At 46.9% G+C, this 14820-nt stretch overlaps 1 protein-coding gene across 3 annotated transcripts; it reads right to left on the reverse strand.

Moving 5' to 3' along the window:
• Positions 1-4208: 4208 nt before the first annotated feature.
• Positions 4209-13260, reverse strand: Znf23 (zinc finger protein 23). 3 transcript variants are annotated; one of them, XM_042700978.1, is made up of 5 exons: positions 13235-13260; positions 11449-11513; positions 8052-8178; positions 7432-7545; positions 4209-6401 (listed from the first exon to the last, which is right to left on the reverse strand). In XM_042700978.1, the coding sequence occupies exons 2-5, from the start codon at positions 11482-11484 to the stop codon at positions 4606-4608; spliced, it is 2073 nt and encodes a 690-aa protein (XP_042556912.1). In that variant the 5' UTR covers positions 11485-11513; positions 13235-13260; the 3' UTR covers positions 4209-4605. The 3 variants fall into 3 exon arrangements, with proteins under 3 accessions (XP_042556912.1, XP_042556911.1, XP_042556913.1); XM_042700977.1 differs by having other exon boundaries at positions 4209-6404; XM_042700979.1 differs by having other exon boundaries at positions 4209-6404; positions 8052-8228; positions 13235-13257.
• Positions 13261-14820: the final 1560 nt, after the last annotated feature.

Below are 14820 nucleotides of genomic sequence, written 5' to 3' on the forward strand. Positions count from 1 at the left end.
CCAGGAGCCTAAAGCCCAGAGAGGTCCAACTTCACACAGGACAAGGGTGGTTGGATAGGGGACATCAGACCTTCTCCTCAGTGACTTTTTTTGTGTGCCAGTCCTAGGACTTGAACTCAGGGCCTGGGTGCTGGCCCTGAATGTCTTTAGCTCAAGGCTCTACTACTTGAACCACAGTTCCACTTCCAGCTTTTTGGGTAGTTTAGTGGAGATAAGAGTCTCACAGACTTTCCTGCCCAGACTGGCTTCAAACTGTGATCCTTAGATCTCATAAGAAGCTAGGATTACAGGCATGCGCCACCAGCACCTAGCTTCTCAGTGACTCTTAAATCTTTTTATAGTTCCTGTCTCAGTTCTATGGGTGCTGCAGGGAGCAAGGACTTCCCACGTGCCCCCAAACACCCTGGCCTTGTCCCAGAGACCTGTAGTGGCTATTTGTGACCTGGGAAGGTCAGGGTTAGCCCTGTCCACCTGTCCAATCCCCAGGGCTAAATAAAAGACCATGAGCCATGGCTAGCTGTGTGAGGCTAGGGGGCGTCCCATCCATCCCTGGGCCTCAGTGTCTCCATCACCATTGGATGGAGACTGGGACTCGATGGCCTGGGGCCCTTCTGGGTCTCAGTCTGGAGCCGCCCTGGTGGCCAGGGCGGGTAGTGACTGGAAAGAGGCCTAGCTCTCTCCTCTCCCTTGTGTGTTCTGGGGATTCAAGTCTGCCTTCATCTCTGCCGGCTGCGAGGTGAGATGTTCAGAAGGGCACCTGGGGTGAGGGCACCCGGGCACCAGCTTTCTCACAGGAATGGCCAACACTGGCCACTGGAGCTCCAGGAGCAGGAAGAGGGGTGTGGGTGAGAGTGGGGTTCCCTGTGAGTCCTGCCACGTGAGCCTCTGTATGTGGGAACTCTGCCTGCATCCGTGTGTGTGTGTGTGTGTGTGTGCCTGTGAGAGGAATTTGGGGCTGTGTGTGTGTACAATTGTGCAGCAGATAATTTGGCCCTCACAACCACACCTGAGAAGGAGGTTCTCCTATCACCCCATTTTACAATGATAAACTGAAGGCCCAGAGATGTGGAGACGCTTCTCCAGCCGCAGTTACCACGTCTGCATGCAAAGAAAAAAAGATAACCAAAACCTGGATATAGGCAAAATAAAGATTGTGTGGCACACTGTACACAGAGTTCCTCAGCAACGCCTCTACCCCGAGGGAACTGTCCTCTGCCTCTCCTAAGGGGTTAATTAGGTCTGACTACTAGCCTTTCCCCCAGCTCTGTGAACTTGGAGCAGCTGGTGTGGCGGGCCGTGATGTCTGTCTGGACATGGCTCTCCAGGAACGTGTCACATTGTGCGGGACTAAGCACTTCACTTTCCCAACTGACTTTCCTCTCCCATGGGTGTATGAGAATCTAGGAACCTCATTTTCAATGCTTATGGAACCAGTTCTCTTTCTGATTATCTCCATATACATAAGCATAATATTTATAAATTATATAAAGTATGTTCTATATGTAAGTATGTACTATATATGATTGTATATGTGGAACAGATGCGTATATCTCGATATAGATATGAAACCGAAGCCATCAAATGGATGAGGAGTTCTCTCCATCAGGCAGAGCTCCATCACAGAGCAAAATTTTTAAGGCACCAAGTGGATCTGACGTCCCGGGAAGCAGTTATATTTAAAAAATAAAAAGAAATCTTTTGCTGGCCTGGCACCAGTGGCTCACACCTGTAATCCTAGCTACTCAGGAGGCTGAGATCTGAGGATTGAGGTTCAAAGCCATCCAGAGCAGGAAAGGCCATGAAACTCTTAACTCCAATAAACCACCAGAAAACTGATAAGTGGCCCTGTGGCTTAAGTGGTAGAGCACTCGCCTTGAGCCGAAGAGCTTAGGGACAGTGTTCTGGCTCAGAGTTCAAGCTCTATGACTGACAAAAACAGAAAAATAAATCTTTTGCTGCTGACCCTTAAAACCTTTATCGTATTGAGTCTCGGTGCTCCCCAACCCTGCAGCCATGGGTGCATGATGGCAATCAGGTAGGTCCACATCCTCCCCCAGCCCTGACTTGCCAAAGGAGCCCAGCCCTGGGTATTTGTGGCCACTAGTTGGAGTGTCCACGACCAGAGGAGGGAGGACAACATGGAGGCACATAGCTCCTCTATCAGAAACGCCAAACCATCGCCTGCCCTGAACTGGATTGCCACACAGATACAGCTCACACACAGAGCAGCTCCCAGCAAGCTCAGGGCCTGGGCCAGGGTGGGAAGGAGATGGAGAAGTTGGGCAGCGGCAGAAGAGAGGGCCTCAACCATGCACCAAAAACAAACCCCAAAATGGTGGAGACATTGGGCCCGGGGCCCATGGGCAAAGCAGGGGTAGGGGCCACAACTTCATCTGATTTGGAAACAAAATGGGCGAAAAACCAAATTGAGTGTCTCCCATGTGTTCTGCTTCATAAATCTGGAAGTGGGAGAATGAGAGGCCATCATGCTCAGGTTACAGAACAGAAAGGATCGGTGGACACGGGTGCCTCAAGCAGCCATGCCTGCACAGCTTGAATGAACGCCTGGCGGGGCTCCAGGCTGAGCGGGCCTGAGAAGTCTGCGAGAGCCCCGTATGGAGCATCCTGCCTACCCCCACCACATCACTGCACACAGGTGCTCTGCCAAACGTGGCCTGTCCTTCTTAAGAGTCTCCTGTAGGGCCACAAGGAGACTCCACAAGACGCACGCTCCAGTCCTGTCAGCTCTGCAACCAGCTGAGCCAAAAGGCCTGTGGAGATGACAGCAGGAAGGGATAGAGATAGCAAATGTGGGGGGGAGAAGAGAAACAAGTGGAGGGCAAGGTGCTCAGGGAGAGGGGAGGGCGAGGCACAGCTCGGGGTGGCCTTAACATTGGGCCCAGGCAGCACCTCTCTGGACCCCACTGGTCTAGGATCTCCGCAAGTGGATGTTGGCTTCTGTAGATGCTTCCTTCAGCACCAACAGGCCACCAGCCCGCTCTTCACTTTATTCTCACGCCTGCTGCTCCGAAGCTTCCTGACAATTCTAGTTGCTCAGAATTTCTTTAAAGAGCTGGGAATTTTCTGCTGAAGAGTAGCTTGAAATTCCAAGGCTTCCGTGAAGACAAAGACCTTGAAGAGCACAAGAGTAGAAATCTACTGCAGACTTCTAGCTTTAGGACCTCGTGAGCCATGTTTACAGAGGTTCCACTTACTACAAAATAGGAACCTAACATTTTCTTGAATGTGCTTTACACTTAATGAGAATCTATAGTAAATGTCATTTTGAGAGCTGCATGTCATAGACAGCCCAACATACTGTGCAATAGACAAATCTAAGGCTTAGAGATGTTACTGGAGTAGTACTTGTCTAGCAAACACATGGCCAAGTTCAAACCTCAATTTTACTATTTTCTCTCATTGATTTCAGAGCTTGGTGCTTCCTAGGCAGGTATTACACCACTTGAGCCTCACTCCACAGATGTTACATCTTTGAATTGTTAAAAATCTCTCTGTATACATCACAAATTACTTTCACTCTTGTACTTTAACTTTACCTTGGGATATTTAGGGGAAAAAAATGTTTAAATGTATCCATAATTTGTTTATTGTTGGCTTCTTCCTTGTATCTGACATTTTTTGAAGGTTTTCTAGAGTACACAACAAATAAAAATGCTCATCCTTTTCCTTTTCAAAAGTAATCTTTATTGTCTTTCCTTTTTACAAAAGTAGTGCATGCTTGTTGTCAAAAGTTAAACATAAATATATTAATTTTGGTAATGACATCTTTTTATGTGCTGGTCCCATGACTTCAACTCAGTGCCGAAGCACTGTCCCTGAGAGCTATAGCTCAAGGCTACCAGTTGAGTCACAGCTCCACTCTGGCTCTTTGGTGGTTAATTAGATAAGAGTCCCACAGACTTTCCTGCCCTGGCTGGGCTTTAAACTATGATCCTCAGATCTCAGTCTCTTGAGTAGAGCTGGCGTGAGCCACCAGTACCTAGCTTGAAATTTTAACAATATGGATTTTCCTATCCAAGAACATTTCTCTCTTTTTTTTTTTTGGGGGGGGGGGGGGCCCGGTTGTGGGGCCTGAACTCTGGGCCTGGGCGCTGTCCCTCAGTTCTTCAGCTCAAGGCTAGTGCTCTACCACTTGAGCCACAGCGCCACTTCTGGCTTTTTTCTTTTTGCTTATGTGGTGCTGAGGAATGGAACCCAGGGCCTCATGCATGCAAGGCAAGCGCTCTACCACTGAGCCACCTTCCGAGCCCCTTCTCTTCTATGTTTCCTTTTATTCAAGTATCCTACGGTGGTTCTCCATGGAGAAATCTAATTTTCTCCACAAATATACTGTAAAACAACTGTTTAATCCTTGAAAAATTTGCTTTTCTGGATGCTTCTAGGGATCTTTTCTCACTTCCTGATTGGTAACTGACATAAAAATTAGATATTTTAACTGGTCATCAGTCCTGATTGAAACAGGAAAGCCTTGCTGGAACTCCACCACATTCATTTCCCTCTCAGGGACTTCCCCCAGGTAACTGTGGCAATACACACATGATTCATTGTGGCATTTGCTTTCCATCATCTTCACCCCTCTTGATACTAAGCCTTTGTGTTATTATGGATGTTCTGGTGCTGATTAAGTTGGAAGCTAAACCTAAAAGCCTTCCGACACACACTGCACACATAGGGCTTCTTCCAAGTGTGGACAGTTTGGTGTATGATACAGTCAGAACTGAAGCTGAAGCCTTTGCCACACTCCACACAGCGGAACGGCTTCTCCCCTGTATGGCTCCTCTGATGTCGGATTAAATGGGCATTGACATGAAAGGCTTTGCCACACTCCTTACACTGGAAGGGTTTCTCTCCAGTATGGATTCTCTGGTGCACGATGTAGTCAGAACTACAGCTGAATGCTTTCTCACATTCCACACACTTAAAAGGCTTCTCCCCAGTGTGTATTCGCTGATGCCTGGTTAACTTGGCATTGATGCTGAAGGCTTTCCCACATTGTTTACACTGAAAGGGTTTCTCCCCAGTGTGGATTCGATGGTGGTCCAGGAGGTTTCTTTTAGACGTAAAGCATTTCCCACACTCGTTACACTGAAATGGTTTCTCTCCAGTGTGAATTCTCTGATGCTGCATTAGTTTGGCATTGACGCTGAAGGCCTTTCCACACTCATGGCACTCATAGGGCTTCTCTCCAGTATGGGTTCTCATATGCTGCCGGAGCTGCGAGTTGCACCTGAAGGCTTTCCCACATTCGCGGCACAAGTAAGGCTTCTCGCCTGTGTGGATCCTCTGGTGCTGGATTAACTTCCCTTTGACGCTAAAGGCTTTTCCACATTCGCTGCATCCATAGGGTTTCTCCCCTGTGTGGATCCTTTGGTGCTGAATGAGCTTCGCATTATTGCTGAAGGCTTTTTCACACTCTGGACACTGAAAAGGCTTCTCTCCCGTGTGGACATTCTGGTGCTGCCGGAGCTGGGAGCTGCACCTGAAGCCTTTCCCACATTCGCTGCACTCATAAGGCTTCTCTCCAGTGTGGATTCTCTGATGTTGGACTAATTTTGCATTAACATTGAAAGCTTTCCCACAGTCATTACACTCATAGGGTTTCTCTCCAGTGTGGACTCTCTGATGGGTAATATATGCAGAGCTGCAACTGAAGCCACTGCCGCACTCCTGACACTGATAGGGCTTCTCTCCTGTATGGGTCCTCTGGTGCCTGCTTAGACTCCCATTAACACTGAAGGCCTTCCCACACACCTTACACTGATAAGGCTTCTCCCCACTGTGGATTGCCCGGTGTGTGATATAGTGGGAACTGTAGCTGAAGCCTTTCCCACACTCCACACATTTGAAGGGTTTCTCTCCACTATGAAGTCTTTGATGCCAGATTAATTTCGCGTTGACGCTGAAGGCTTTGCCGCAGTCTGCACACTGGTAAGGCTTCTCAGTGTAGCTTTCTAGATGCTGAGTAAGCTGAGGGGCACATCTCAAGGAGTCCGCTGAATCTTCACATTTCAAAAGTGTCTCCCCAGTACTAGTTATTTCAAGCTTAATGAGTTTCTTCTCAAAGCCAAAGGCTCTCCTCACTCCTGTACACTCAGGGTGTCGCTCTCCAGGACAGATTGTAGGACACTGTAACAAGTTTGGACTCTGACTGGTGAGACACTCTTCTGGGGGGCTCGTCTCATCTTTCACCATTCCATCAGCGGTGCTACTGTTCTCCCTTTTCACACATCCTGCTGCGTGGAGTTCCTGCTGTTGCCCTAATACACAGTCTGCTGAAAAGTCTGTTTCCTGGGAAAAGTCTCTGTGAACTTCAACCAATCTACTGTCTTTTTCTTCACACATTTCCTTTGTCAAATTACTGCCAGTCTGGACATCAACATCTACTATTTAAAAAAAACACACACAAAAAAAACCCAAAAAACAGAAAATGAACCATTAGAAAACATGCAGAAGAAAGAAATCCATATATACCAACATGAAAAAGCATCCAAGGTATTATTAAATGGAAAAGTAAGATAGAGTACACAGAGGAGAGTCCATTTGTGCAAAGAAAAATGAGAAGTACTAAGCTCACAAGTGCTCCATGGCATGAGCTATGCTTTAGTTTTTCAGATGTTCTTGAGCATTTTTGCCCTGGCCAGATTTAGACCCTGATCCTCCTACCTCTACCTCCTGGACTGCTGCAAACACAGCACGCTGTGAACTCACCTTGCTCACCAAGATAGGATCTTGGTAACTTGGTAACCTTTTGCTTTTGGTCTGGAACTGCAATCTTTCCATTTCCACCTCCTGAGAAGCTGGAATTACTAAACTGGGACTACATATGTGAGTCACCACACCCAGCCAAGAAATTTTTTTTAAAGATCAACTCTGCTGACATGGGCCTCATGCCTTTTGCCTTCCCCTTTTACTTGTCTAGAGCTTATTTGATTCCTGACCCAATTAACATACAAACATGGATGGGATTAATGTTTCTATCTTCAGCTGAAATCATGATGGCTGCTTTGTGAACTTCATTCTACAGGCAGCTGCCTCTACATGCAAATACCTTTCATTAAGGACCTTAAAATATGATCAGAAATGAAGACTTCTGGTGGGCCCAATATTTCCTAACTGACAATCTGCACATTTGAAAGAGTGGTAAGTAAGCCCTTAGTTCAATCCCCAGCAAAAATTAAAAAAAATAGGGGGCAGGGGGAGGCGGGAAGGGATGTGAAGGGTAAACAAAGGAGGAGGCTACAATGCTTGATAAGAAATGTACTTATTATTTTGCCCATGTAATTGTAACCCCTCTGTACAGTATGTTCACAATAAAAAATTAAAAATTTTAAAAAAAATTTAAAAAAACACTTGCATGGCTGGCCAATAAATAGGGCATATTTGTATGGTGCTGGACAATATGTTTCTTACCAGTCCAGAAGTCCCAGGAACCCATTCCAGTTCCAGTGGCCAGAGGAAATGGACCCACCAGCTCATCTCCTTCTTCCAGTTGTGAGATCACAGCAGGTTTGAGAAGTGGAAATCCTGGTTGGGAGGAGATAGGAGAGATGAATAATTACCTACTTCTTCTCAGACTCCTGCAGTGGGGAGGGTAGGTGAGATGTCTGGGAAAGGTGAGGGTGGGATGAGAAGGACCAGGAGAATGAACATGGAGCAAGATGGGAGAGTCTGCCCACAGGGACACCATTCTTTGCCCTAGTCCTAAAATACTCTGGAGACCAGTGAGATCCTTACAGTATAGTGAGCGGACCTGACGATACCCTTTGGGAGAGGAAGTTAATGTGTCTAAAACACAGCTTCCCTAGGGCAGGTCAAAATTATATATATATTATTCTTTGCAAAGTCCTAAGTTGGCACCAAAAGGGTTTGGGGTTTGCCCTTTTCAGCAATCTCTATAGCAAGGAAATTGGAAACATCCCTAGAAGGGTTCACTGAATAAAGATTACCAGATCCCACCATAATACAACAGAAAAGAGAGCTAGGAAACCCCAAATGGCAAAGTTTGAATCCCAGGAGGACAGCAGCCTTACCAAGGGAGGCCACGTTCCCATAGTTCTCCAGCATCACGTCCCTATACAGGGCCCTCTGTGCAGGGGACAGGCCATCCCATTCCGCCTGAGTGAAGTACACAGCCACATCCTCGAAGGTCACCGACTTCTGAAACAACAGGTTCCTGCTGCCCTAGGGCCAATTCCACGGCTCAGGCCCTAAGTGAGGGGCACAGGGCAGTATAAGGGCATGGGGAGGGAGCTTGTGAAAAGCACAACATTAATGAGAGCTGAGAAAAAAAATCACCAGCAAAGTACACTAGGGAATACCCATCTTCTCTCACACCAGAAAAAGCACATACCCTTATTTGTACCCATGATGGTAACATAAATGGGGCCAAAAAACAAATTTACAAGCAAATACCCATAAAGCAATTCTGCTCTTTTAGATAGGCCATGACCTCCACAGGAAGTCAAGATGGATCCACCAGCCCTTCCTACTTCATCCCTGTGAGCTCTTGGCCCTTCTGTGCCTAACCTTAGACCCTCTCCACTGTCTGCACCTCACTCGTAACCTCCACAAGCCACTCCCAAACAACAAGCCTGGCTTCCATCTCACCTGCCATCTGTTTTCATAGCCACCAGGGGATCTGGGCTCTGTTCCAGCATGGCCAGCAGAGGAAGCTCAGGGCCACCCAGGCTAGGAGTATCTCAACACATAGCATCTTCCAGTGTCCTCTGCTATTCAATTTCTCCCAAGACCTCACTGCTTCTCTAGTAAGGTGCAGGAGAGAAGAAAGTACAGCTTTATGGGCCAGCTGTCTTCCATCCTCATGGTGTCTCCTCTTCTTGCCACTGAGCTATATGATGCACAAGCTGTCTGGCTCAGAGCTGATGCAGTGCATCACTCCCAGGCCCAATTGTGCCCTCCTGGCCCGCTGCAGGCCCTGGTGGACTCTCCTTGTGCTAGCCCAGCTTTCTGTAACCCCAGAAAGGGTTGCCTCTCAAGTCCAAATCCTGGCAGGGAATTGCCTCTCAGCTGCGATTTTTCTTTTGGGTCCTCAAACCTCTACCCACTAACAATTCTAGTCCAATCACAGGTATTTCTGTGAGTCCTCTTTGCATGGCCTTTGACAGGGCAAGTAGCTTCTCTGCACAAAATTAAAGGCCTTCCCTGCATACCACTGCCCTTTTTCCCAGACAGCTGGCATCTCCTAATTCATTCCTCAGCTGGTTTCAGCACCATGCACACAGGAACCCTCAAGGTTGTTCTTGATTCTCCTCTCTAATCATGTGAACTTCTACATCCTAAACGTTTTTATGTCTCAGTCACTAAGTTGGATTCTTCCTCTTGAACACTGACATTCCTTGAGGAAGCTCACATCACCTGGACCAGCAGAATTCTTTCTGGAATGGTAACTTCATTTTTTAATGTCTCCTAAAAATTATTCCACACAGGGGCTGGGAAGGTGGCTCAGTGGTAGAGTGCTTGCCTTGCATTCATGAGGCCCTGGGTTCCATTCCTCAGCACCACATAAGCAGAAAAAGCCAGAAATGGCAGTGTGGCTCAAGTGGTAGAGCACTAGCCTTGAGCTGAAAAGCTGAAGACAGCGCCCAAGGCCCATGATCAACCAAAAAAAAAAAAAAAAATTATTCCACACAGCTGTCACAAATCTCATCACACTGGGCCAGGAAGGTAGCTGAACAGTAGAGTGCTTGCACAGCATACATGAAGCCCTGGTTTCAATTCCTCAGTACCACAAACACAGAAAAAGCAGGAAGTACACTGTAGTTCAAGTGGTAGAGTGCTAGCATGGGGCAAAAAAAAGCTCAGGCCCAGAGTTCAAGCCCCAGGACCGGCCAAAAAAGAAAAAAAAAAAAAATCTCATCACATTACAACACTGGCTCCCCAGCTCTTGTGTGGATGGACAGTTATGAGCCATGTAACTTTATGATCCTGGGCACATTACTTCCCTTTGCTTCCATTTCTTTTTGGCAGAATGAATGTCCAACATAGCACCTATCAGCTAACATCTAACAGTGGTGTTAGACCCTACCTAACACAGCACCTGGAGGTCCATGCAAGAGCACAATATGATGGTGTTGTGACTGTAGCACACTAAGCCTTAAAGCACACTGCCAGTGTTACTACAACTACAACTATTCCCAGTGGGGAGTTCATAGAGGCCCACAGATGAGTCTCCAGAAGCGTATGTAAAATCTGATTTTGGAGGGAAAGAGTCAAGGACTCTTATCAAAAACATGAAATCTGCCGGGTGCTGGTGGCTCACGCCTGTAATCCTAGCAACTCAGGAGGCTGAGATCTGAGGATCGCGGTTCAAAGCCAGCCCAGGCAGGAGAGACCGTGAGACTCCTATCTCCAATAAACCACCAGAAAACCGGAAGTGGCGCTGTAGCTCAAGTGGTAGAGTGCTCGCCTTGAGCTGAAGAGCTGAGGGACAGCGCCCAGGCCCAGAGTTCAAGCCCCATGACCAACAAAAAAAAAAAAAAAAACATGAAATCTGGCCAAGCAAGCTAGGTACTGGTGGCTCACATCTGGAATCCTAACTACTCAGGAGGCTAAGATCTGGGGATTGAGGCTGGAAGCCAGCCCAGGTAGGAAAGTCTGTAAGACTCTAGCTCCAATTAACCACTAAAATGCTGGAAGTGAAGCTGTAACTCAAATAGTAGGGCTCTAGCTTTAAGCAAAAAAGGTCAGGGAGAGCACCTAGCACTGAATTCAAGCCCCAAGACTGGCACACACACACACACAAAAAAAATCTGTCTAGGCATGGCAGCATATGCCTGTAATGTCAGTACTTGGAAGCCTGAGACAGGAAGATTGAGAGTTCAAGGTCATCCTGGGCTACATAGTAAGACTCTAATAAACAAAAACAAAACAACAAAGAACAGAAATGTAAGTGCTGAGCCACTGTACCCTAAACTCTGGAAGCTTCCCAAGGACACAATGGGACGTAGCCCACCTTCTTCTTTGACCCCACTCCCCATCACCATCTCCTCTCTTCTTCACTGGAGGAGGCCACACTTCTGGCTGATCTGGTCCTGTTTCTTCTCTCGCCTGCCACCCTTGCCACTGACAATCCCAAACTTCTGTAAGTCTCCTCTATTTACACCCATGCACAAAGCAGCCAACTAGGGCAGCTTCTGTGGTCCCATTTACTCAGCGCCCTCTGCTGGGAGTGCTCCTGCACAGAGGAGCAGGGACCTTCACTGTGCCTCCTCCCAAAAGGGCTCACTTTCCTGCTGCCTCCACCAGTCACTCGCCCAATCTCTGCCACTCCTCCACTGCCACCTTTCCCACAAGTTCCAGTCTGGGATATGGACATAGGTTCCAGTCAAACACTCACCAGCAACTTTCTCAGCTCTCAATCTAAAAGGGCCAAGAGGAAGACCTGAAGGACCCACACATACCACTCACCTGAGGCCAGACTGTCAAGAGCATGGCCGTCATCATCAGGTCTCCTTCTCACAGAAGGGTTGGAGCTGAGGAAAAACAGAGACAGGGAATTGAAACAAGCCACAGGAGCAACACAGACAACCTGAGGCCCAGGCAAAGGCATCCAGACAGCAGAAACAGAAGCCATCTGCTCACTGGCTCAGTGCCCACTGACTTCTAGATGCTACTGATGCCCTAATACTCGTTGCAAGAAACCCAAGATTTGACAGTTCCGACAAACATCCTATAAAAGTGTATGCAAAACGCATGCAGAGCCTAAAGAACAATAGAACATATATCAGTTCAGTTCAAGAGATAGATGTTCTCAAGATTGTTTACTCATTTCTTTCTGTAAACAAGCATCATACCCAATCACACGGCAAGGGGACACAAGGCAATGTGAATTTAGGAACAAATACTGAATTATGCAAATACCAGACAACTATAGACACTATGTTATCACTTATATAAAGCTTAAAAACAACAAACATGTTGTTTACAACACACAGGCACGTGTAATACCTTTTTTATTTTTATTTTCATGGAACTCACTGGTCCATTATGTTGTCTTTATTACTGAAACTTTATAGGAAATCTGAAGATTGAACCCAGGCCTTGCACATACCAGGCCACCATTCTATCATTGAACTACGCACTCAGCCCTCACTTTGTTCTATTTCCGATTGTTCTTGGCTATTCTTGGTTCTGTAACACCTATTTTTTAATGGGCTATAATTAACAAAGTGTGACAGATGCAGCAATGTTCTTTCTTCATAGGGTGATGTGTTCACGGTGATGATTTTGCTAGTATATGTGTGATTTTTTTTAAACATCCGATTTTACTACGTAATTCGGACTAACTTTGAACTCACTATGTAACCCGTGCTGTCCTTGAACTCTGGATCCTGTGTCAGCATCAGGAGTACTGGGATTACCAGTGAGCACTATGACACTCAGTTTATATTCCCCAAAACACACAACCAGGATAGGTTGGATGTGAAGTCCCAAAACGAAATACAAACAAAAGCAAATGAACCCAACTATATTTGTCAATGTATAACCAAACCACATTGAAGGGAGAAGTAACTCTGGAAAACAGTACTGGCAAGTAGGGTTCAACAGAAGACCTGTCTCCAAATACTGTACCCTAACCAGTAAATTTATTTTTTTCCTAAGAGGATATAAACTAGCAATTCTGAAACTACCTATACCTCTATTCTAGAGCCGATTAAATTCTTATTTTACACTGAAGAAGTCGTTTTGGAGTCATTGTCCTCTTCCAGCCTAAGTATGGATCAGGTACTTTAGGGGCTGGCGTCGCTTCTGCCTTGGCCACGAGCCGGGCTCCTGCTCAGGGTGCCTGGGACAAGGTGTGCTTCTGTACTCTCCCTCGGCCCCGATTCACAGCCCTGGGTCAGCCCGAGAACACGGGCTCCTGCCTTAGAAGGCTTTGTGTAAAGCCCCTGCGCGACCTCAACTGGTACCAGCGTGCGACGGCCCCGCCAGCAGCGGCGCCCCGCAGCCACCGCCGCCCCCGGCGCCTCCGAGGCCGGCCCAGCGCTGCGATGCGGGTGTGGCCTCCCCGGGCGAGTCCAAAGCCCTAGGCCAGAGGACCCCCGGGCCACCACGTGCTCCCCTCCCCGGACTCGGTCTCCACCACAACCGACCGGAAGGCCGAGCTCACCCAGGCCACTCGAGGAAGGGACGCGCTCCGAGCTCACCCGGCCCTGGGCCAGGTACCGCGCGGTGCCCGCAGCCCCGCACTCACCTCCGCAGCCCGCAGCTTCGCGGCGCAGCCGGAAGTGCGTCATCAGGAGGGCCGAGCCGCTCTAGGAGCAGCGGCTCTCCTCTCGTTGGTGCTCTCGCCCCGCCCCTGCGGCCCGTCACCAACCAATCCGAGCGCTTCTCCTCTGCCCCTTGCCCGTAGTCCTGACCACGTAGATTCTGTGCTCTCAGCCTCAGTTTCCCCTTTTTAAATAAGTATGTTATTATATTCACTTTGTTCCTGCCAGGAACCTCATAAATAATGACCTACAAACTCATGAATAATAGCCCGCATTTAAAAACTGTTGGCTTCAATGTAATAAAGGAGAAACAAATATAATTGGTAATAAGCAATACTACCTTGACCTCTATTTGGTTAAAAGCCTAAGAAGGTAGTCCGTAGTTTCCAGCACACATAGAATTTGAGTGCCATAGCCACAAGGCTGTGTCTGCTGGTGTTTCCAAAAATCACAAAAGTGCTATCCAAAATAATAAACATCTTCTGGTAAAGCTCTGAGTGAAACACAGGGTGATTCCTTTCATTATACAGTAGCTTTATTCCTCGAACAACAACATATGATAAAACTGCTGGAAAAGGGCTGGGAAGGTGGCTCAGTGGTAGAGCGCTTGCCTTGCATGCATGAGGCCCTGGGTTTGATTCCTCAGCACCACATAAGCAAAAAGAAAAAAGCCAGAAGTGGCGCTGTGGCTCAAGTGGTAGAGCGCTAGCCTTGAGCTGAAGAGCTGAGGGACAGCGCCCAGGCCCAGAGTTCAGGCCCCACGACCGGACCCAAAATATAAAAAAATAAAAAAAAACTGCTGGAAAATTATCCAGAAAACAGACTCTGGATTTGGGTAATTTATAGGGTTTTCATCTACAAGGACTCAAAGATTATAATATTTCCTTTACTTCTTGATATTTATTATATTAATAATTCAATATATATTATTTGAAGAAATATAGTATGATAGACAAGGTCATATTCACAAAATAAAGGAATATAACTTTAGTAATAAATATTAAGACATTTGCAAAATAAATGTAAAAATACTCAAGACTAAACTAAAAAAAGTAAATACTCAGCACCAAACTACCCGAAATCAGGCATTAATGAAACATCACAAATAACTTTTCAATATAAAGAGTATTCTGGATTTAGTATATGTGTGTGTCCAATGTCGTATCAAATATAACCAAATATAGTTTACTTCAGAACTTGTGAAAATGATTCTAAATTGGTGTGGCTCAGTGGTAGAGCACCTGCCTAGCAAGTATAAGACACTGAGTTCAAACCAAAACTAAATCTTAAAAAATAGTGGACCCCGGTGCCAGTAGCTTACGCATGTAATCCTAGCTTTTCAGGTGGCTGAGATCTGAGGATTGCGGTTCAAAGCCAGCCTGAGCAGGAAAATCACTGAGGCTCTTATCTCCAATTTTAGAAAACCGGAAGTGGCACTGTGGCTCAAATGATAGAGCGCTCGCCTTGAGCTGAAGAGCTGAGGGACAGCGCCCAGGCCCAGAGTTCAAGCCCCATGACCAACCAAAAAAAAAAAAAAAATGATGGAAAACTAGATTTATGAAGCAAGATT

This window comes from Dipodomys spectabilis, unplaced genomic scaffold, assembly GCF_019054845.1.
Source record: "Dipodomys spectabilis isolate Male_0828 unplaced genomic scaffold, ASM1905484v1 ptg000273l, whole genome shotgun sequence".
Lineage (NCBI taxonomy): Eukaryota > Metazoa > Chordata > Mammalia > Rodentia > Heteromyidae > Dipodomys > Dipodomys spectabilis.

Excerpts from the sequence above, each read along its gene's own strand:
- Znf23 (XM_042700977.1), bottom strand. The coding sequence starts at position 11,484 with ATGATGACGGCCATGCTCTTGACAGTCTGGCCTCAG. Across the intron at positions 8,179-11,448 it reads TCTTGACAGTCTGGCCTCAG|AAGTCGGTGACCTTCGAGGA; the intron begins GTGAGTGGTATG and ends CTGTTGTTTCAG. Across the intron at positions 7,546-8,051 it reads TGGGAACGTGGCCTCCCTTG|GATTTCCACTTCTCAAACCT; the intron begins GTAAGGCTGCTG and ends CCTCCCAACCAG.